Source organism: Paramisgurnus dabryanus, chromosome 4 (assembly GCF_030506205.2).
Source record: "Paramisgurnus dabryanus chromosome 4, PD_genome_1.1, whole genome shotgun sequence".
Classification (NCBI taxonomy): Eukaryota; Metazoa; Chordata; class Actinopteri; order Cypriniformes; family Cobitidae; genus Paramisgurnus; species Paramisgurnus dabryanus.
Genome location: NC_133340.1, coordinates 16142713 through 16165970, shown reverse-complemented (window position 1 = coordinate 16165970; position 23258 = coordinate 16142713). Strand labels below are relative to the sequence as shown.

At 36.8% G+C, this 23258-nt stretch overlaps 4 protein-coding genes across 4 annotated transcripts; 2 read left to right on the top strand and 2 right to left on the bottom strand.

The window, feature by feature from the left end:
- The first annotated feature begins 712 nt into the window (after positions 1 to 712).
- On the top strand, positions 713 to 2306 carry LOC135746650 (lectin-like). The gene is made up of 5 exons (XM_065265304.1): positions 713 to 789; positions 1125 to 1267; positions 1373 to 1510; positions 1625 to 1739; positions 2169 to 2306. The coding sequence occupies exons 1-5, from the start codon at positions 780 to 782 to the stop codon at positions 2252 to 2254; spliced, it is 492 nt and encodes a 163-aa protein (XP_065121376.1). The 5' UTR covers positions 713 to 779; the 3' UTR covers positions 2255 to 2306.
- A 422-nt stretch (positions 2307 to 2728) lies between these two features.
- On the bottom strand, positions 2729 to 8498 carry LOC135746649 (uncharacterized). The gene is made up of 6 exons (XM_065265303.2): positions 8293 to 8498; positions 7121 to 7981; positions 6919 to 7001; positions 3856 to 4369; positions 2964 to 3054; positions 2729 to 2865 (listed from the first exon to the last, which is right to left on the bottom strand). Exons 1-6 carry the CDS (start codon positions 8317 to 8319, stop codon positions 2729 to 2731), a joined length of 1713 nt encoding a protein of 570 aa, XP_065121375.1. The 5' UTR covers positions 8320 to 8498.
- Positions 8499 to 14482: 5984 nt separating this feature from the next.
- LOC135746731 (uncharacterized) lies at positions 14483 to 21255 on the bottom strand. Its single transcript, XM_065265402.2, has 2 exons — positions 20579 to 21255; positions 14483 to 17733 (listed from the first exon to the last, which is right to left on the bottom strand). The coding sequence occupies exons 1-2, from the start codon at positions 20682 to 20684 to the stop codon at positions 16874 to 16876; spliced, it is 966 nt and encodes a 321-aa protein (XP_065121474.1). The 5' UTR covers positions 20685 to 21255; the 3' UTR covers positions 14483 to 16873.
- Positions 21256 to 21562: 307 nt separating this feature from the next.
- tmem187 (transmembrane protein 187) lies at positions 21563 to 23033 on the top strand. The gene has a single exon (XM_065265404.2). The coding sequence runs from the start codon at positions 21710 to 21712 to the stop codon at positions 22472 to 22474; it is 765 nt and encodes a 254-aa protein (XP_065121476.1). The 5' UTR covers positions 21563 to 21709; the 3' UTR covers positions 22475 to 23033.
- Positions 23034 to 23258: the final 225 nt, after the last annotated feature.

The following is a 23258-nucleotide window of genomic DNA, read 5'->3' as shown; positions in this document are numbered from 1 at the left end:
ACCTCACCTGGGGCACTTTTCAGAAAGGAGGTTAAGTGAAAACTCTTAGTATGTTAACCCTGAAATGAGGTAAACTCGAGACAGCGGGTTAAGTCAAACCTGTTTTCAAAAGAAGAGGTAACTTTAAGTCAGAGTCTGTTTCCAGGCAGGGTAACTTAACCTGGAGCCTATACCATGAAGCCAGTTTAGTTGGTTAGCCAGGTAAGTTTAGGATTAGTTTGTGGAAATCCTGGGTTTTGGGTAGCATGAAAATAGCTTGTACCAACAATGCCTGATCACATTGGTTTGGTTTTGTCAAATTTGAAACTAATCCTGTAACCCTGACTTTGTTTAACCATTTTCATGCTACAGGCCCCTGTATGTCCTTATTGAAACCAGACTCTGCTCATTCAGTGCTATCTACAGGGGACAAAATAATTTACACTACTCATTTGTTATATTGATCTTATTTGTATTAAGTATTATTAAGTATTAAGTATTTGAATTAAGTATTATATGTGTAGGCTACTGTGAAAAAAGTGTGATAAACACTGTTAAAAACACTTCTATGTCCTAAAGACAGTGTGATTGATTCAGAGAAAAGGGCGGTGTTGTTAATAAATAAAACTGTATAAAATGGGTGGTCTAAGGTGAGACTAAGGTGAGCATCTAAACAGCATTCAAATAATCTACTTAAGCAACCATGATAAAATAAAATTCTTTTTCAGTATAAAAGAGGAACCAAACCTGTTAGCTTGTTGCTGCTGGCACTTTTTTGGGACCATGGTTACGTCTTAACTATGGAGAAAGGTACTTTTTATTTGTATTTTAATGTTCATACTCATAAGAAAATGGTGATGATATGAACCCTAAACAGTGGTGGCCGATGACTTCTTTTTCGAGGGCACATGATGCAAGATTGTCACAATGTATACTAGCCCGTCATGTCAAAATATGTGTTCCAAATGTCATATGCATCATGAGTCAAAATATGTGCCTGCTGCAGATGCATCTAAAGGGTTTATGCACATAGGTTCACATGACGCAAAGAACACACATTTTAAATTTACGCCCCTCGAAATAGAAGTCACCGGCCACCACTAGAAACCGAAGCAAACAGTCATAGGTGTAATTCTGTTATTTAGGCGATACTGCAGCCCATGTGAATCTCACTGCATTTCATCGTCTACCTAACCGGTGTAACGTGGATGGCTTTAATAATTGGTTCAAAGTGGGCAAGTACTGCGTCAAATACTTCAGCAAACCTCTAAACTTCACTGACGCAGAGGTAACACTTTTATTCTGCAAATGATTTGATTATCATTCATTTATTAATAACTTTAATTTTTTTATATTGTATAATGCATCAGTTATTTTCTGTTTTTATACACAGAACAGCTGTAGGAAAACAGTTCCTGGTGGACATCTGGTGTCAGTGCACAATGCCGGGGCTAATAATGACGTGCTCTCCATTGTGAGGAAGATGAACCCAAAGTTGCGCATCTGGCTTGGGGCATATGCATTATTTCAGGTAAAAATTTCAGAAATGCGTGAAGGTTTAGAAGTGAGGAGAAAGAAAATATTCAAATGTGTCAAATTATTATCCCAGATAATTCATTATAATTACAATATTTCACTCTTTCAGTCTGGTAAATTTCTTTGGACGGATGGTTCCTTCTGGGACTATAATGCTTGGACACCCGGTGAGCCCAGCAACATCTACTCTAAAAGAGAAGAATGTGTGGAGATGAACTGGAAAGGTAAGAGGGGAAGGGTGAAGAAATTCAGTAAAAAATGGTAGACTAAAATGGAGACAGATTAGATTGTAAATGAGACCCTGTTTGTGAAATTCAGTCTAAAGTCTCGTGGTGAGATTAGGAGCATCAAAAGTTGATTTCACTTTAATTTCAATCTTTGAAATGATCTTAGTGAGTCAATATTAAATAAATAATTATGTGTCAAAATAAATGTACCTCAAATTGATTTTTGTACGTGTGGCAGCGATGCATCGGCTCATTAGAAATAAAATCGATGTATCAATCCATATCAATGTATTGTTACACCCCTAGTTTTCACAAGCCGGGTCACAAATTAATATTTACAGAAAATGCAAATGCATAAACAAATTGACTTCACAATTTTATTAGGCACAAAAAAGGTCGGTAATCTCTCTTTTCTCTCATTTTCAGACAATGGCAGATGGAATGATTACACTTGTAACACCAAAAAGAACTACATATGTGCCTTCAAATGCAAGAGCACAGTGCATGAGTAGACTTGAGACGATTCATCACCCCATAAAACCTTTAGCGTAAATTATAAAAAAATAAAAACATTTCTTCAAAATCATAATACTTTACTATTGCAATAAAAAATGACTGTGCCAGTTTATTTTCTATATGATGTCGTATTTATGATTATATTGAAGATACTATGTCACTGTTTCCAGCAATGTTAGTTTAGTATGTTAGAAGATATAACAACAGTTATTACACTTCAACTTCCTTCATCTTTTTTTAAATCAACCTCACAATGAATTAGGTCATTCAATAAACAACGCACACTTATAAATATCTTTTAACTTTCAAGTGTCTTTCTAAGTTACAGACTGTAAATCTTTATCCTTAAAATTTAAATTAATCAGCCATGTATTAATCTACGATAGAGGTGGAAAAGCATGAAAACAGTAGAATCACAGAGAATTAAACTGATGATTGTAGACCTAAAAACACTGCATAGTTGTAGCTGGTCAGCACTTAGCTGGGCATGGATTTGAATGCAGAGGAGGAGACATGGAAATGGGCATATAGTCAATAGATGAGGAATCACTGACTGATTCTTTCAGGTACACAGAGGGAATCTTATAAAACTTGCAGTCTGTCTTTACTGTGAGAGACAAGGAGAAAACCAGACATGTTTGAGAACTACTGTATGTTGCCAGGCTTAAGTACATTATTTGTTCTCATTTACTGTGCTTAACTTACATTTTCTGTGTTTCTTGGGTGGTCGGTGGGGTCTCTTTTTGCTTAAACGGATTCGACTCTTCAGGGCAGAGTTGTCCAGCAATACGGAAGGCTTTGACATAAGAGAATTTGATCTGATCATTCATATAAACTCAATCTAATTCCTCAAACTTTTAAATTTCATTACAAATATGCATGCCTTACATTCCATTACAGGGTATCCATTTTACTAAAACTTTTTATGATATAAAAAACGGCATAGTTTGTCCAAAGCATGCATGCAAATGTTTAAAAAAATTATGGGGCGGTTTTCCGGACAGGGTTTAGGTTAATTGCAGGACTAAGCCTTAGTTATTTAAGTAGTTTTTACAAACAAACCTTACAAAAAACAATACTGGTGTCCATCTTGAGACAAAACAATGGTACTGATATATGTTCAAATGTTTTGAAATTCAAGCAGCTTGAACATGCATTTTAGTCTGGGACTAGGATAAGCCCTGTCCGGGAAACCACCCCTAAGAGATTTAATTTGCCCTGCTGATGACCTTTAACGTGACCTAACCAGGTTTCTTGATTAACTTAACCAGCTAGATATCTTTGGTCAGCAAGCAATAGGAAATAAAGCCACGCTGGTTGACCAGCTGGACAAAGCTGGTTCACCTGGATGAACCATCATAAACCAGTCAGGACCAATATGAGACTTATGTTAAGCTGGTATATGCTCTTTTTTACAGGGGAGTAATAATAATACAAATAATAATAATAATACATTTGCATGTTAATGGGCGACCCTGCGAGGACAAGTGGGCGAGGAGGATTGCATAGATTATCTACTGTAATAAGTGCAACAATGGCATGTGTTCACGAATATAATATAAATGTCAAAAATTCTTAGTCTCTTCAATAGTCTTACCTGAACAGCTGAAAAGTCAGAAGCAACGTCCGCTGACTTCCTTTGCACCAACAGAAAGTCATGTTTAGGAATCACGTATTTGCCCCTACAGTCAAAGATATCACCAGACTGGTATATCCCACATACCCTTTGTTGTTTTGCAGGATTTATTACGAGAGCTTTAGGAATAGCAATGATGTCTCCATCTGACTCTTTTTCTTTAGCATAGATGTGATTGTTGACTTTTGTTACACTTTCAAGTTCACTTATTGTCTCCTCTGTATTAATAAAGTGTTGTTTCTTGTCTAACCGATTGTCCTCTGGTTGGTTCTGTTTTGTTGTCGGCTGAGAAACATGGATCTGGGCATCTTCTTCTGGACGGTTAATATTATCTACCATTGCTTTATCACCAGCGTCTTGGTTCGTTTGACTGGTTTTGCTGGGCAGGAAAGGTAACCACTCTTCGCCCGTGAATATTTCATCCATTAAGTTGATTGGTTCAAGGTCAAGTTTGAAGTCCTTCAGGGTAAATGTTCTTTTGCAAAAGACCAAACATATTCAATTAATTTAAAAACAGTTTTGACATCAAGTTACAGTACAATTAAATTTGTGTGAAGGCTGAAGTATAGTCTGTTTTTATGTGTACAGGGGGTCCGCGAACAGTGCGTGTGGCGCAATTTGTGTCATCAGCTGAGTGCATGCGTACTGTACGCGTCCCGCTAGATTTTTGATACCATTCATGCCTACAGGAGAATTTAGTATGTTGCCCAGGAGATGCATGTATGAGTCAATTGAACTGTACTTTGCAAGACCATGTGCATTCGACCGTGTGCGTATGTTCACGTACACGCAAAAAACTGGACTATACTCCAGGCTTAATGGCTTTAACCATCTTGTAAAAGTAAGAGTTCCTGAGTGAGTCCGAAAAATGTATTATAAATAACAAAAGTTCCTTGTTATTTGGGGATAAGTAAATAAGTATTATACACTTTAATAAACTGTACACTTGATACAGTTGATTGTAATGAACAGTGGCCTTATCTGTGCAACTTTTATGAGAAACCTGTCACATGTTTCAAAGGAATGTCACAGAACTAGAAATAAGAAGAGGGTCAGGCTGCAAAAATGAAATGAATTTGTAAAACTATCAGATGTAATGCAGCAATTTTTGATTTAAGACTGTCTGTGGTTAGCAGTGTTGGGGAAAGTTACTTTTAAAAGTAATGCATTACAATATTAAGTTACTCCTAAAAAAGTAACTAATTGCGTTACTTAGTTACTTTTCATGGAAAGTAATCCAAACGTTACTTTTAAGTTACGTTTGCATTACTTTTTCTTGGCTGAGGCTTGATCTCTTTCAGGCCTTGCAGGTGTTTTTATTACTGAAAAGTTCTGCACACAGAAATTGCATATTTTATCATAAAAATGTTGAGCTCTGGCCTGCCAGACACAGGTGTGGACGCATAATGTGAATACGTTCAGTTTAATTCAGTACATAATTTTTTTATCAAATGAATAAAACTAAAAAGTAACTTGCATGCTTTTTTTAAAAGTAACTCAAATATTAATGTTTACATTTAAAAAGTAATGCGTTTCTCGTTACTTCAGAAAAAGCACATCTGTATATGATGCGTGTTGTTTAAAATGTCTTTTCCCAAAAACCTATTCCAAAACCCATACCAAATTGGCCCTCTGGGATAACCTACAAATGAAGTGTTTGGTTCCAAAACGCAATAAATCCATTTTGACTAACTTCGGTAAAAACTTGTTTTCCAAGTTCCAAGTAAAAACCACAATTTTCTGTTACTTACTTTCACATAGCATCTTTAGGTTATAATAACATTAAAATCTATTCATAAATCTATTGAATCAATATATAAATGTGCATTCTTTGCCATGCTATATTCATTTAGTTGGCTAGTGGTATACACTGATTAAAAAACATTAATAGTATTAATCAAAACATCTACTTTGTCATATTAAGAACACTGTCATTGCTGCTTTCATCCTTGGGACGTCGTTTCGATGCTGAACTGTTTTGAAAGCGATCAGCTGTAAAATGTTTTGTACCTGCTCGATGTTCGTTGACTTAGAGTAAATAATGAAAAGTTTTTCATAAGATCCTCTGAGGTCAATGTGTTAGCATGACAGAAGCTTGATGCTGTCCGGAGAACAAGCAACAGCCGGAATTTTTCTTTCACCCGAGTGCCTCTCACTTAAATTATTCGATTTTGATGGCTTACGTTTCTTCCCCACCACAGAAAACCACCACAGGTTTAGCAATACCATCAAAGTATTATTTTGTTTTTGTTTGTTTGTTGATCACAAAGTACAAAGTAGATGAGGAAAACTAGGATTCTGTGTGTATTCAACGTGTCGCCATTGTTGTTTACAATGCGTGGCTGGGTGCGCTGTGATTGGTTTTTGGTTGAAGTGGATTTATTGCATTCTGCAGAAAAAGAGGACTGTCATTTGTCGTGGTTTGGGGAAAAAGGAGAAAAGATGACAGAATAACACGGCGGATATTGGATTTTCCATAAAATTAAGAATTTACTTTTTAATACTGACCTGATACAACTTCGGCGGTAACGTTTTTTTAAATGGCGTTTATCACATTTTGGAACCAAACTCTTGAAATATTACACTTACACTCTGAAAATGGGTGGGTTATTTTAACCCCTTGTGAGTAAATATTAGAAAGAACAGCTGGGTTAAAATTAAACCAATGCTGGGTTGTTTAACCCAACAGCTGGGTTATTATAACCCATGGTGGCATAACAACAACAACCCAACATTGGGTGTTTTTTAACCCAGCATGTGTTCTGTCCAATATTTACCTAGTATGGGTTCAAAATAACCCAGTCATGTCAGCAACCATAGCCCCGTGGTTAGTGCATCAACATATATCACCAGTGTGCTCACGGCGACCCGAGTTCGATTCCCGTCTCTGAGGTCCTTTGCCGATCCCGCTCTCCTATCTCCACCCAACACTCTCCTGTCTACACTCCAATACTGTCTAAATAAAGGCCAAAAAGCAAAAAAAAATTTAAATGTACATAAAATGTAAATAATAACATATCTCACCTTTCTAAGCGAACATATCTTCCCTTTTTGGGGGGCAGTGGTGGTGGACTCAATGCTTCAAGCTCTACCTCCAAAGAATTTATCTGTGTGTCAAAAATAAAGCAAAGGACAAATTAAGATATCTAACATTCATATATAAATGTAACAGGCATTATAATTTAGATGTAAAGACCAGAAATAAAGGTCACATAAATAAACATACAGACTCAATCTTTTTTTCCACACAGTCTTGGCTATTCTTACTATCATTATGTTCCCGACTGCGGTTTTCCTTGAGCATTTCCATAACTCTCAGAGTACATATCTTCATTTTACTTTTCATTCCCTTATTTTTGGACTTTTCAAAATCTCCAAAGCTTTCTTCCTCTCCCGAATCCTTCCTTCCTTTCTGGGCACTTGCATTGCCTGTGAATTTTTTCATTGCAAATTCTGAAATACTTGGGGCTGAGAGAGGTCTTTGCTCCTTGGGCTTGTGTACAACTGGATCAGAAACTGACCTTGCTGTTCTGTTAACATTATCATGTATTTGATAATTTGACTGTATGGTTGCACCACCGCCCCATAATAGTTTTGGTTGATTATCACAAGCTTCATTTTTCAACCATGATTGTGAAAAATCATGACTTTCTGAAGACGTTGAAAGGTGAAATGGGGATGCATGTGATTGCCGAGCAGGACTCTCCTTCTGATTGTTAAGTGATAATGCAGCAATCTCTGTGGGTTCCTCAGTGCCAAGCATTTTATCATCTTCGCTTAATGTTTTAATGGACGTAGTGATAGGGAAAAGCAAGCTTTTTCTTTCCCATTTAGGAAAATCTAAAACAGCTTCATTAACTTCATCTGTTTCTAAAGTCTTGGTTGGTGGTTCCCCAACAGCATCAGATCTTACATTAGAGTCTTCATTATGTTCTTTGCACGTTGTTTCTTCTTTTATCTCCAGAGAAGAATTTTGTCTGTTCATGTTTGGGTCCACTTGTGATTCACCATTATGTGTTTCTAGACTCTCATTTGTTTTCAGTTTTATCATCATAGACTGCAGTATATCTGTTGGCTTTTCATTATTCTGCATTAAAAGAAGAATATGGTTTAACTTCTTTTTTAAATTCCTTAACATTTTCCATTCTAGAGTTACATTACATTACATTTAGGCATTTGGCATGCATTGCTTGGTATACATTTTATCAGTATGTGTGAATCTAGGACCTTTCGTGCTGCTAATGCAATGCTCCACCGACTGTGCAGTTCACAAAGACACAAAAAACACTGTTTGTATTCATGTTTAAAACTATAAACCTATCTGTGTATCTCTCTTTAATATTTGTACAAAGAAATCTTTTTAAATCGTATCTTTACCAGTGGTATCTTATTACATACCTCAGATGCTTGTCTCTCCATAGTCATTTATTTTTATCCTTCCATTACAGAGCGAAACATTTTGTCGATCCTTTATTGTAAAGTCATGTAATCAATGTCCTCTTCTGTGCGTGTCAATCCATAGCGTTTACCAAAAACCCAGCAATCTGTGTGACACACCTTGTTTATTTACCCTCATTCTCTCTTCCTTCTCTCCCTGCTTTGTTTTTCTGCTTGTCTTTTCCTTAAAGTCAATGTTTCACTTTCTGAAATGCCAAAACCTGTTTTGAAATCTTAGGTATCAACTTTCATCAAAGCCTATGAGATTATGTAATTGTATTAATGTTACACGTGTGTTTGTATTTGTGCATTATATGTGGTCCTTTGTGCACCATATTAAATAAAACCATTAATGTATTATTTTTTATTTAAATGTAATAAAACTTTGGTGTGCATTAAATGTGACTACTTCCTGCTTATTTTCCCTTGTCAGGACCAGGAAATCAAGAATTATGAGGATTTTACTTGAGAGACAAATGAACATTGTAAATGTCTGAAAACTAGTGACGGGGAAAGACAGGAAAAGTTAACCCATAAGGCAGACAAACCTGACAAACAAGAAAGTACATTGGTGTAATGAATTCTGGTGCGTACATTTCATCTTTGACCTGCATTTTACATACCTGAATTATATCTGTGTTTTATATCTGTGCTACTATGGTAACACACACACAAACACGTACATAAACAGATACTTGCCCATCTACATATCCATACAATTTAAAATAAACAATGCCTAGTTTGGCTATGAGTTTGCACAAACATATAATCAGATATAAAAAAAAACCCAGGTTATTTTTATTCTGTTCACAGCTTTTATCCATGTGTAGAGGAATGTTTCACACTTAAAATTTTAATGTGGGGTTATCAAATCCTGCTCTGAAGCAGAGTTAGCACCTCTTTTGTAGGATTTACCACCCATTGTCAAATGTGTGCAGTGTCAAACAAAGCAAGGTTAGAATGTTAAGCCCTAAACGCACCCGAAAACATGTTCGGGACGTGTCCGGCGGAACTGGCACGAATGCCCACCCTATGCACACCGGACATGCACATTCAATAGAGTCTACTTCAAGATGCAAAAGATGTGTTGGCAGCCTCTGTAAATTGATAAAGATTAAGGACAAATATAATGTTATTTAATGTTAAACCTAAACTATGTGAGTGGTGCTCTGTGGCACTGCAGAGATTTGAGCAGCATCCAGAGTCACAGCGGACAGTAATGTGTATATACATAGAAAATCATGTGTTTGTTTTTGCATACGTGACACAGCGCAACGCTTCTCGCCCAGTGTGTGATCCCTAATGTGGGAAATACACAGATGTACTACTGCTTCCAATGATGTTTCTCAGTTTGCATCTCATGGATGCTTTTATATCTCATGAGGGAAGGGGAGCCTCAATGCACCTACTTAAACTATGCCCTCAATGTACGTACTGGAAAGTATACATTTTGTGCATAGCAAAAGTACTGGAACATTTTGTCCACTTTTGACCTGTTCTGTCCTGATTACTTCAAACACATTTCAGAGCAAGAGAAATGACAAGTAAATTGATGTGCACATGTCAGATTACCGCTGCTTGTGTTGTTAGTAAACATACTGCACAACATTTCGTTGATGTACTGTATATGTAAGGGCTTTCTCAGATATTTTGGAGCAATTGATGAAATAAGCTCTTGGGACATTTACTTAAAAGAGGCAGAGAGCAGCCACTTTAGGTTTATGATTGATAGCCTAAAGACCACGTAGAACACTGCGGGTTTGCGCTAGAAGTCAAGACCAATTGAAAAACATTGTGCCCATAGATTACACATTAGATCAATAGGTGGAGAGGCAGTCTTTTGTGGCTTTTCGAACACATTTGACCACATGTGTGCGTCTACACCAAAAAAGCAATCTTGTTGAATGCGTTTTCGACTACCTCTGAATGTGGTTGAAAGTGGACAAGCTCAAAATGTTTTACATCCCGTTAACACCTGCATTTAGCGTTGTCCACTTGTGATCCGATCAACCAAAATGCATCTTAATACCAGGTGTAAACAGGCTTCCAGAAGTCGCGTTGCTCGATCTTATTATTTACTAGCATGTGTTAGCATGAGTTTTGCCTTAAGGTCTTATTTTGGGTCCTTTCATATGAAGTATAATAAACTCATATATAAAAAAACATGCCACTTCATTATAATATTAGTGAAAATGGCGATGTTATTCAACAAGGTGTTAATGATTATCTTTCCGCTAGTTTTTAAATATCCAAGAACAACTTTGGCAATCAAAGCACATTTTCATTAATAAGCGAGGAGTCCTGCAGGCCACCACATATTTTGAGCTGTGATGGCTTGACAAAACTCAAACCCAAACGTGGCTTGATCTGCATGCACACACAATACTGCCGCACTCAAGTGATTACTTTACAAACTTGTATTCTGTAATCTTGACATTCATAACATGGGAGTATTAGATGCATGAGCACTGACCCAGCAAACCAGAAGCTGGCACAAAATTTAGGAATTTTAGATACTACAGTAAACAAGAGAAAATACAGTAAAAAAACATTGAAAGTAAGAGTGTTTATTTGTCAGTAGTGTTGAGGATTGCTCAATTTTGTAAACATGTTTTTGTTAGAGTTTATCATATTAGTTTCTATTGTAATGCTTGGGAAGGTAAATGTAATGCTTCTCTCCTAACTACTGTTATCCTTTAGTGTTGTTAGCCTCACCACAAAATGACCAAACACACTGCAATCTAGCTGCGCTTTATATAGTCTGCAGAGCAGAATTCTCTGTGACATCACACATTCTAAATTCTATGATGTCATCTGTGTCAACATCTGGTTCACGTGATTGTATTTAAACATCAGTTCATAGTGGCTCATATGTACAGATGTCACCTTGGGTACTGCAGTTCATTGGACCGAATGCGTCAAATAGAGCCGCCATCTTGAAACAGGGGAACCCCGCATCAGCATCATTGTAGGCAATGGTGTAACGGAAATAAAATCACCATCCAGAATTTTTTTTTAAGTTTTGATATTTTGAAAATCTACTTTTTCTAACTATAAAGCATAGTGCTAGTAGTAGGCCTAACATCCATATGCTGCACAAAAGTCTGGCATCGTCCATGAATTCAGAGTACAGGCGGAGATAGCAGCTTTACCTAGCTACTTCCTATGAGAAGACCCCTGTTCTAAGATGGCGGCGGTTTTGACGCATGCTTAGAACCCCAAGGCGACATCTACTGTATATATCAATGATAGTGACTCAGCATAGTTCAATATTAATCCTTTGCCACTTTTAGGGCGACAGTACATGATGCTCTTGGTTTCTAATTTTAATATAAAAAATGGACAAATAAAAAAATACTTCACTTATTAACTTTTGTAACTTTAATAAAGATTATTTAGAGTTAGTTAGCGTTTAAATTTTTTACATTTGGCCTTTAGGTCTATTTTTGGGTCCTTCTATATGAAATTAAATTATCTTAAATAAAAAAAACATGCCAGTTCATTATAATATTTGTGAAAGTGCCAATGTGTCAGTTTTATAAAACAAGGTGTTCACCATTCTGAGTTTCAAAAATAGGGCCATTCAATTCTCAACAGTGCAAGCCCTACTTTTAACTCTTAAATGAGACTTTGGGGTGAACCTGTGGTGATCAAAGTGTGAACTGCACACTTTGTGTGCACATCAAACGGTGCACATGAAGCTGTGGCAATAAAGTTGCTAGTCCCGCCCAGAGCACTGCATACAGAGCTAGGCCTATTTCTGTTTCCCAGCCCACCCACTTTCTGTTCTGAGTTTTTACTGTTTATTTTGGTATATTCACGTCAATTGTCAAAACATTTTTGGTTTAGTTCGTTATTTTTGAGTTAGTATCTTGAAACATTAGAGGATGTAAAGGATAAAGCATAAACGACTATGGACTATGGTAAAGTGTGTTTTAGAAATCTATATTTCTTTCCATTATTTGTTAATCTCTGGTGCTGTTTGTTTATTTTAATACCTTGTGCATTTAGTTCGTTGTGTGTGTTTAATTTTTCTTTAAACTTATTCTTGGTATTATTGATATCAATTTTCTATTCACTTTTGCATTTGTAATTAATAAAGCATATAAATACGCAAACAAATGCATGCAGGGCGAGGAGTCCTGCAGGGTGCCACCATAGACTGTAAAAAATATTATTAAATGTAATGCAATGACAAACACAGCTTGTTCTGCATGCACACACAATACACAGTATCAATCAACACGGGAGTATTATGAGATATTATGAGATTGTAAAAAATACAATGGATATTTTAAAACAAGGTCTTTAAGTATTTCATGGTAAATAAATACCCACTCACAAAAATCTCAGTGCAGGCCTTACTTCCAATTCTTAAGTAAAACCCTTAGACCCTGGGGTAAACTGCAGCTTGCTCAAAGTGATTTAAAGAGAATCAACATCTACATATTTACTATAATAACCCATGGTTAATTTTTATGTAGGTGCGTAATTTAAAGCTTAAATATTTACACTAGGCAGTGAATTTTATCACACAAGGTCTCCCTCACTTAAAGTAGTAATTAAATAAAAATAATTTTTTAAACATTAATCAACATTGGGCTAAATTGTGATATAAATAAATTTTTATCCAAGTAGTGAAAGCATAAACCATTTAGTTTATATGTTTTTGGGTGGAATAATGAATGAGATTAAACAAAAATACTTACATTCCATTAAAAGAAAAACTGCAAAATAAAAGTTAATAACAGAAATGTAAAAAATATATTAAAATATATTTCACATGAATAATATTGTGGGGGTTTTGTTCTGAGAATTTATGTAACTTAGTTTTCCTCGCCAGAATTTTTCACAATTCTTAATATTTTAAATCAATATTAAAATGCAATAATACTTTCTATAACTGTAAAACTTAATATTACAGCGCCACCCTCCGGCTATGGAGGATTTACACAAGAACACTAAACAACTCGGCCAAATGTATAGTACGTGTTCAGTAAGTTATCTGAATGCAAAACTTAGTCTTTGTTGTTAACATCTGCTTTTTGAGTCCATTTAAATAAACTCTAACAAAAACATTTAGATTAATTATGATATTAGCCAAAGCAGATGGTGTCTAGTTTCTGTTGTAATGCTAAGTAAGGTTTCCTTTCCTACCGTCCCTGCAAATTGCGCTTTAAATATAGCCCGAGAGCTCTCTGTGACGTCATGCAGTCTAAATTCTATGATGTCATCTATGTCAAATTCTTCTCAACTTGTTTATACTTGGAAAAAATCTATGTCAACTTCTGGGTTATCAGTTCATAGCAGCTGCTATCCCGTTTGATTTTTTTTGTAATAGATTTATTCCTCAAAGAGAACTGTCACCGATTGTATTATTGGTTCTTTATTATATATGTTTTTGTTTCAACAAGTATCGTAATATTTTAGTAAGGGGTGGGCACCACCTTAAATGATAGCCATGTTGTGTATATGACATGTTTATTTGTATAACCGAACAAAATACTGGATGTAATCAAATTTAATTGCATAAATATGAAATTAATATTTAAAACCCGTGTGTGTGTGTGTGTGTGTGTGCGTGCGTGCGTGCGTGCGTGCGTGTGCGCGTGTGTAAAAAAAAATACTATTTCTTTATATAATTGTTAGATTTCAGAATAAGCACATTTGTCATTTGCCTACATATGTTGATATGTGATGTATGTCTTCTTTAATCACCATGTGAGAGCAGTTTACCTGAACCTTTCCACGACTGTGGGCGCTTTGGTTGCTATGATACTTCTGCTTTGTTTGGCAGTCGTTGAAAGATGCGCCGGTTGGCTGTTGTGATATTTTTCCCGCCCCTCCTTCACTGTGATTGGCTGCGTCCGAAAGCTCTAAAATCCTGCCTGCGAGTGTGGAGTACAAGTCACGTCACGTCGAATCCAGGTCCGACATAGGTTCAAATCCAATGATTTTGTTTACTTCATGTCTTCTGACTGATACCTTCATTTTTTTCTAATTAACTCATAAATATAAATTTCCTGACTGTGGAAACCCTGTAATGTATTACATTTAAAAACAAACTCTCACCCTCCGAGGCTTTAAAAAGTGGAAAATACAGAGCCCATTTACAAAAGCCATTTTTATTTGTGGATGAAGAATTTAGCATATAAAATAAAACAGTTAACAGTATTCAAGGAAAAACGTTTTGGGATTCATAGTAGTAAACAACATCTTTAATAACTTGATTTATCATGTACTTTTTGGTTTGAAGGCGGGGTGCATGATTTTTGAAAAACACTTTGAAAAAGAGAGTCAGGCAGACTTCCAAAACACACTTGTAGCCAATCAGCTGTAAGGGGCGTCTACTAACAGACATCTTTGCCTGGGTTGCATATGTGTGGGGCAGATCTATCAAAAGAAGGTCGAGATTCGATTGGGGTGTGTTTGTTTTGGTGATTTCAAATGTCAACATTGGCTTTCAGAGATCATGCACCCCGCCTTTAACTACTTCGCACATCATTTACATTGATGGACACATTTGTTTCTCTCTTTGCACTAAATGGCAGTGGCGTGGTTGGATAGTGCAGATTAAGGGGCGGTATTATTATAATAAGATTCCTTTTTGATATCACAAGGGGAGCCAAATTTCAATGACCGTCATTTTTCACATGCTTGAAGAGAATGGTTTACCAAAACTAATGTACTGGGTTGTTTTTTCCCTATTATTTGATTCTATGTCAGATTTTTGTGATGAAATCATCAATATCCAGCATGGACAGATCAGTTCCTATTGATTGAACACATCACTTTCAACTTGTCTATCATCATCATCTCAACACTAAAATTTACAGGGACAAGAAGACTCCCTTTACACTCAATAAAACACTGAGAATAAACAAACAAATCACATGCAACGAATTTTTTTATTTTGATTCCTGTATCTGTCTATTGTATTTGTCATATTTGATTTAAGTAATTGATTCTGTATTGCCTTTCTATGTTCACTGTTCATAATAGTAGAATGAATAAAAAAAAAATCACATGCGAGCTTTCTTTCTTTAGTGGGGTTATTTACCGCGGACTATAGAGCTGCAGAGCGCCTCCTACTGTACTGGAGACGTTCAATACTTCATCCTGTTGTTCATTACACGTTTCTTCATGGTGTGGTCACGATGATGATTATAACTAAAGGTAAAGATCCAGCATCAGGGAATAGAGTCTCTATATGCAATAGTGATGTGAGATTGCACATAGGCATAATGACAAAAAAGGTGGATAAAAATAGTCAAAGTGCTAAAGAAAGAAAAAAAGACAAACACATAGCATTAAATCATAAAGATAAGACATTGTATAGAATTACTAAAGAATAACATCAGTGGGATTTAAGTAGTGTCACACTGAATATAAATCAAACAAAGAGAATGAACCTGTAACCCTGCACGAGGAAGTTAGTACACTAAAGAAGAGCTCTGTGTTTACATGAATGCAAAGGTACTGTTAGTTTATAATTAAAAGATTGTACATACGTTAAACAAATATATCATTTAAAAACTCTAAGACTCAAGCTTCATTATTTGACCTTTATTTTATTCTGCAAATCTTATAGTGACAGTTGATGTGAATTAATTTGTGTCAGGAGTAATGCAAATCAAAGTCCTTAGGCTACCTGTAAAATATAATTGTGAAAAGCTCAATTTAAAGGGGACATTTCACAAGACTTTTTGTGATGTCAAATAAATCTTTGGTGTCCTGAGAGTACTTATGTGAAGTTCAGGTGTAAATGAACTTGGCTTGCACTGCACAAGAGCTCTGAACCTTCAGAGAGAGCGAACCTGAGGCCGGGGCTCGAGCCCAAAGTTTTACCCCCTGCAACAGAAACTGCACAGAGGGAGAAAGAGAGCAGTGAATGCGGAGATGGGGAGGAGGAGGGATGCCGGAAAAAAATGCAGCTGGACCTGGAGGCCTTTTATATGCCCATAATGGTGATTGACAGGCCTGAATGTATAGGCTTCTCCCGAGCCTACGTTTAGAACTACATTTGAAAATGCCAATTTGTAGGTGTGAACAAAAATGTGCCATTTTTGGGTGTGTCCTTTTAAATGCAAATGAGCTGATCTCTGCACTAAATGCCAGTGCCATGCTTGAATAGTGCAGATTAAGGGGCGGTTTTATTTTTACATGCTTGCAGAGAATGGTTTAGGTTAATGGGCTGTTCTTTTTAAATTTTCTATGTTGATAGAAGCACTGGGGACCCAATTAAAGCACTTAAACATGGAAAAAGTCAGATTTTCAATAGATGTCCTCTTTGAATAAAACTTAGTTTGATTTCAATGTCAACTGTGTTTTTACATGCGGTCAATACAGTTTAGGGTCACAGTCTCGCTCTGAGTTACAGCAGTGTCTCCTCGACCCAGGCGAAAGAGGGAAAATTCGACACAATTGTCGGAAAAAAAACTTTTCAAACCGTGAATAGCAATTTATAGATATGAATTGTTTTAGCATATTATCGTGCTGAATATACACAGTATATACATAAGTGTGTATAGAGTTTAAGGCACTATGACGATTTCAGTGTAGTTTGTTCTTCAGTGTGTTTCTTCTGATGATTCTGAAAACTTCCAGAATAAGTGAATCTCTCTCCACAGATCGAGCATTGGTAAGGCTTCTCTCCAGTGTGAACTCTCTGATGAACTTTGAAATGTGATAAAATAGTGAATCTCCTTCCACAGTAAGAGCAGTGGTAAGGTTTCTCTCCAGTATGAAGTCTCTGATGAACTTTTAAGTGACTTGACTGAGTAAACGTCTTGTCACACTGAGAGCATTTGTAAAGTCTTTCTCCTGTATGAGTTTTCTGGTGTGACACTAAATGTTCATGTTGATTAAAACTCCTCCCACAAACGCTACAGTGAAAAGGTTTTTCTCCCGTATGAACTCTCAGATGAACACTAACAGAACTTGAATAAGTGAAGCTCTTTCCGCAGTGAGAACAGTGGTAAGGTTTCTCTCCAGTATGAAGTCTCTCATGGATTTTTAAGTGACCCGACTGAGTAAACGTCTTATCACACTGTGAGCATTTGTAAGGTCTGTCACCTGTATGAGTTCTCTGGTGATTCACTAAATGGTCACGTCGCCCAAAACTCCTCCAACAAACATTACAGCCATAAGGTTTTTCTCCCGTATGAACTCTTTGATGAACTTTAAAAGTACTTGAATTAGTGAAGCTATTTCCACATTGAGAGCAGTGGTAAGGTTTCCCTCCAGTATGGTTTCTCTGATGGGCTTTTAAGTTGGTGGAGAGTTTCTGTTCTTCGCGTTTTCCCTCATGTCTCTGTGTGATGCAGGAAAGTGTTTGTGCTGTCAGTTGGTCGTTTGATGTCGAAGACTTTATTTCTCCTTCGCAACATTCACTCTTCACATCTGAAAGAAACATGATACAATAAATTCTCTTTTCAGTGTTATTAACACAAAGAAGGATGTATTGAGATTCTGGATCTTTTTCTATATTCACACAGAGACAGAAGACTATCAGTCCTGTTATTATAGCAGAGTCATTGTACATCAAATGATGGAAACAATATATAAAAAAATCATACTTTTATTAAAGCAACACCAAAGAGTTTTTTTTACCTTAAAATAACGCTTCCAAAACAGTTTCAGTCGTTCATCCACTCTAAACAGGGTGAACAGCACTTTCACATTCGCTTTGCAGCCCTCTATCGACCAAAACCGCACTAAAGAAGTTTCCAAACGTCGGGTAGTGGTCCTGTAGTCCGAGTGAATACTACAAAAACTTGCTTTACGGCAGACCTACAATCCAATCAGAGCCAGCTATGCCTCAGTATTTATGACAGTGGTAATGAACAATTACGCTTCTAACCTGTAGGGGGAGCAAAGAGCCAGAGTTCTTTAGTGTTGCTTTAATATTTTATTAAAATAAAAGTAAACATAACTTATGCTCAAAGACAGAATATCAAATGCAATGCATGAATATTTACTGAGTGAATAATCCACTATTTGTGTACCCGTCTATGAAAAGTCTCAAAATCAAATCAAAGTTTGATTTCTCTTACTAATTTCAGTATAGATGTGTTCGACTTTATGCGGCCCGCAAGAACTGACAGGCAGATGATGTTAAAGTACCGCGTAAGGGACCGATCACACCAAATGCGTTTATGGCAGTTGCAGGCGCCTTTTTTGAATGATTTTCTATAGGCAGTGAGCGTTATGTGCGCTGTTTATGCACGCCAAACGACTCGCGGTATTTGCCGCCTGCCGCACCACGCATTTTTGAAGGAACGCTTCAAAAGCAGCTGGCATTCGGTGTCTTCCAGGCGTTTTCAGCCTAGGGCTGGGTTTCGATTCAAATGTCAAGAATCGATTCGATTCCGATTCTCAAGATCTTGAATCGATTATCATTGTTCGATTCGATTCGATCCGATCTGATCCGATCTTTGAGATTTAGATAAGTGTTTTTGAAAAAAGCCCGAAATGGTGCCAGCTAGGGGTGGGCGGAATGACCAAAAATCTATTCCACAGAATGAGTCATTTTATTTCATGGTAACTGTATATTTCATGGTATACATGTTTTTCAGTTTATATTGTTTTTGGATTATAAAAATGTGGAGTTATTTGCCACTCACTATAGCTTTTAACTGCTCACCACAGTTTTAAAATATGGACAATTTAAAGTTAATAATGTTAAAGTGAAAATGCCCAGAGGATAACAACAAGTCTTGATAGACAGAATCTTGTTTTTAATTGAGTTATTAATTTTATAGACTTTTGAAGCTATAGTATGCATTGTATTTTGTATTTATGCAAACATTACATAAAAAATAGGCAGTATGTAAAATGAACAGATATAAATATATGCACAAACCTACAGACAGGATAAATATCTGTATATGAGAGACGGAGCTCTAGATATAGATATTAAGACGGGTGCTATGATGTGATGAAGTCTGTTTTAAGGTCTTGACGCTCTTTACTTTCTATTACACATTAACATTTGCGTCTCTTTCTCGTCTTTCTGATCAAAGATGTTTGTACTATAAGCAAATTAGGCGTCAAACTACACCGCTCCAGCAGCGCACGTGTCACTGATATAAACGCGAGTTTTGTCTTAGCTTGCTTAAAGTTCAGAAAACTTTACAACTATTAGCATTATGTGCAAGAAGAACTCTTTATTTGGCGACCCGTTGCGCGCACCTCAAGAAACCTCTGCCCGTGAGAGACCGGCTGCATGAGCACAGAGAGAGAGGGAGAGATAGAGAGAGAGAGAGTTTCGTTGGAGACCTGCGGTGGATTCACTGGCGCTTATTATAAAAATAACACAAATAACTCGTTTATTTGTTATGAGTGGATTATTTTACATATAGATCGCAGCTTTGAGCGTTTCTAGAGTTTTCAAAACAACCGCTTGCTTAACGTTACTGACCGCTATGTTCGTTGTTTTAATGTCCTTCCACCTCGCGCGCATGCGTGAATTCAATGACGCGGCAAGATGAAGTTATTAATTAATAAATCGATTCTCTAGTTAAGGATCGATCTTTAGAAATTAACATGAAAATCGATTCAGAATCGGTGAATCGATTTTTTCAACACAGCCCTATTTCAGCCGCGTTTAAAGGTTGTGGTGTGCACAACCCTTTAAATATTTTTCAACTATCTGCGCTCAGCGCTGAGCATGAAAAAACACAGAGCTTTCAGCTCAGAAAAAAATTGCCAGGTGCTGGCTTTTTTTAAAACGCAGCACTTCCATTGGAAACAATTGAAAACATAAGCCAGCGTAAAAGCTTTGGTGTGCACACCCCCTTAGGTTTCTCGTACGCTCTCGAGGTACTTTGACGTCATCTACCTGTCAGTTCTTGCAGCAGCATGAAGTTGAAAGCCATATGATTTTAATTCTTGACATGTACTCACTCAGTCTATATTAACGATATCAAGGTTCAATTTTCACATTTTTTTTTTACATTATGTAGGTTTATTTTATGTAGGAAACAGTAAATCACAAAAAATACCTTTACATTTTGTAGAGAGGAGTCAAATTGTCATTTTTCATTCACTTTTTGTGTCTTTTCTAAAGCCTACATGCCTGTTGCTCAAAAAGTATTAAAGATATCCTAATCTCCTTTTAGATTTTAGTCGTTAAACTATGTTGGTTATTTGGTTAGTGAGTTTGTGACTTAAACCCCCTTTTATAAAACAGGTGCTCACATGACAGTTAAAAATTGTAAATACAACTATAAATGAGGAAACATACCTGACGGAATAAAGTCATGACAGTCATTATGTTTGTCTTCATATTCATCTGATGTGGCTTCTGTTTTTATCTCCACCATGCAGTCCTCCAGTTTGACTGAACACATCTTCGGTTCGGTCTGCCGGACCTGCTGCTGTTCTCCAGCGTTACAGACAGAATCCAGAGACTCTGTGAAGGTTTCAAATACACAGAGACAAGACTCTCTTAACAATCAATAAAACACCCAAAAGAGAAAAACACCGATGATACAAAAACATCACACGAGAGCTCTCTTTTTCTTCCTTTTTCCCTTTCTTTCTTTAGTGGGTTTATCGGAGGAGTAAAGAGCCGCAGAGCGACTCCTACTGTACTGGAGATAACCTGTCATTACACAAGTAGGTTTCTGAGTGTTTCTTCATGGAGAATTCAGCTTTTCGAAATCACAAACTGTATGGCAGTGGTTGTTCTCAAACTTTTTCCGCGTGCGGCCCCCCTTGTGTACGGTGCATTCCTTTGCAGCCCTATCAAAGAAAATTTATGACAAAAAACTGTTCTAAAATGTAACATTTTAATTAAACAAAACATATTAAGTTATACAAAGTAGTGCTGTTGGTTAGTAGCCTTATTTTTTTAGGTTTAATTACACAGAATTCATGATAAAATAATTTATTTTATAAAATGTCATAAAACTGGGGCCCCCCTGGCACCATCTCGCGGCCCCCCTGAGAACCACTGTATGGAAGTAGGGATTGAAGTCTACAGAGGTCACCCGTGGCGACCAATGAATTACAAAAGTGGACGTCACGTGATCTAGTTTGCGGAAGATGAACGATGTTTTCGAACTTTGGTCGTTTCTCAATCCGAAGCCGGCAGCCTCCGAAGGTCACATTTGTAGGCTGCAAACGTCATCAAGACTGTCTTATTTCAGAATACTAACAATTATAAACTTTACTGTTATTCTTAGTTAATCGTAAATCGTTGTAATATGCTTATGACTTGCGAATGTATTGCTCGGTTAACTTAAATAAAGCAGGCTTCATGACGTATGCAGCCTGCATATGCGACCTCCGGAGCCTGCAGCCTTCGAATTGAAAAACGGCCTTTGTACACATCTCCAAAACTTCCTTAAATCGGATAGTACTATCATCAATCATGTCAGCGGTCGTGCACGTCCTTATACCGTTCTTGCTTTGCGTAGCGCTTGCAAACACAGACATTTTCAACGAGGTTTTGGTTGACGTGACTTACGATCACTATGCGGAGAAAAAAGTCGACAGTCTGCCCGCCTTCCTGGCCATGCCGTTCAACTGTCTGATAAATGTAGGATATATATTATTGGGCATCTATTGGCTCTTTCAACGGATAACAGACTTTAAAGACAGCCGTGCGGTCACCTACACCAAAGACGTTTTCGCGCTAATGGCAATCGCTTACGGGCCCGTGCAGTGGGTGCGATTGTCCACCTTGCGCCGTGCACCCTCTGTTTTGGACCAATGGTTCACGTTACCTATTTTTGCATGGGTACCGGTGTGGTGTAATGTCATTGTTAATGGCTGGTCGTCTCGTTACGCTTTAATGGTGGAATTCTGCTCTATTCTCAGCTATGGACTTTCGCTTTTACATGACCGAGGGTTTGAAGTTGTGCTGGGTTGCCACATCGCCTTCGCTGTATTTAAAGGCGTCCGAGCGCAGATGAGGCACGGAGACGCGCTGTCTTTGCGCTACTTTTGGTTGGCTTTGCTTTTTTGCTTTGGTTTTGTGACTCTAAAGCTTCTGGATCACACTCTTGCAGAGTACTGGATGTTTCAAAATCTCACTGGACATTTTTGGTCCAAAGTTTGCGACATTCTTCAGTTCCATTACGGATTCTGTTTTCTCACTCACCTCAGTAAAAATGCACAGAAACGCTCTTCATAAACGACCATGAATGTCATTTTAATGAGAGTGCATACATAATTGAATAATTGCATTATGCCTATAAATGTACAAACCTTGCTTACTTGGTTGCCAGAAATCAAAAATTACATCAAAAGTGTATTTTGGAGAGTATGGGAATTATTTGTTGATACAGACTGATGAGACTAATTTTATGTGTACAAATAAAGTGTACATATGTGTAAAATCTTACATACAGTACCTTAATAATGTTACAGAAGTCCAGATGTTTATCAAGGCACTTTCCTACACGTTTTATGTGGATGAAATTAAAGTAAAATGTAACAAAAGTCCTTAGCATTTGACATAAGAGTGAATCTAAAAAAGAATAATAATAAACAACATAAGACCCTTTATTTAGGATATTTTGTATGTGAGCCTCTTTATTAACCCCAAAAGGGTATAAATGTAAATGTGTATACAGCCTATACATAAAAAGAAAGGTGGGTTGTGTCAACCCATGTTTGGGTAAAATATAGACAATGAGGTGAAGCCTACTTTTAAACTTGATAGCACTGGCAAATAAAAACTGTAAAAACAATGTGTCATTGTTATCAATACAATTTTTTGTGCAGCCAAAAAAGATTTTTTTTTAATTCAATACTTTTTTTATTATTTATTAACTTAACACATGCTGTAATCCTTTTTATTATTTATTAACTTACGCATGCTGTAATCCTTATGTTTCAAGTTTCTTAATGCCAGTCAACACTGGCTCAGAAAGACATGATTTCTTATTGTTCCACAGTAGTATGAGCACTGCCTC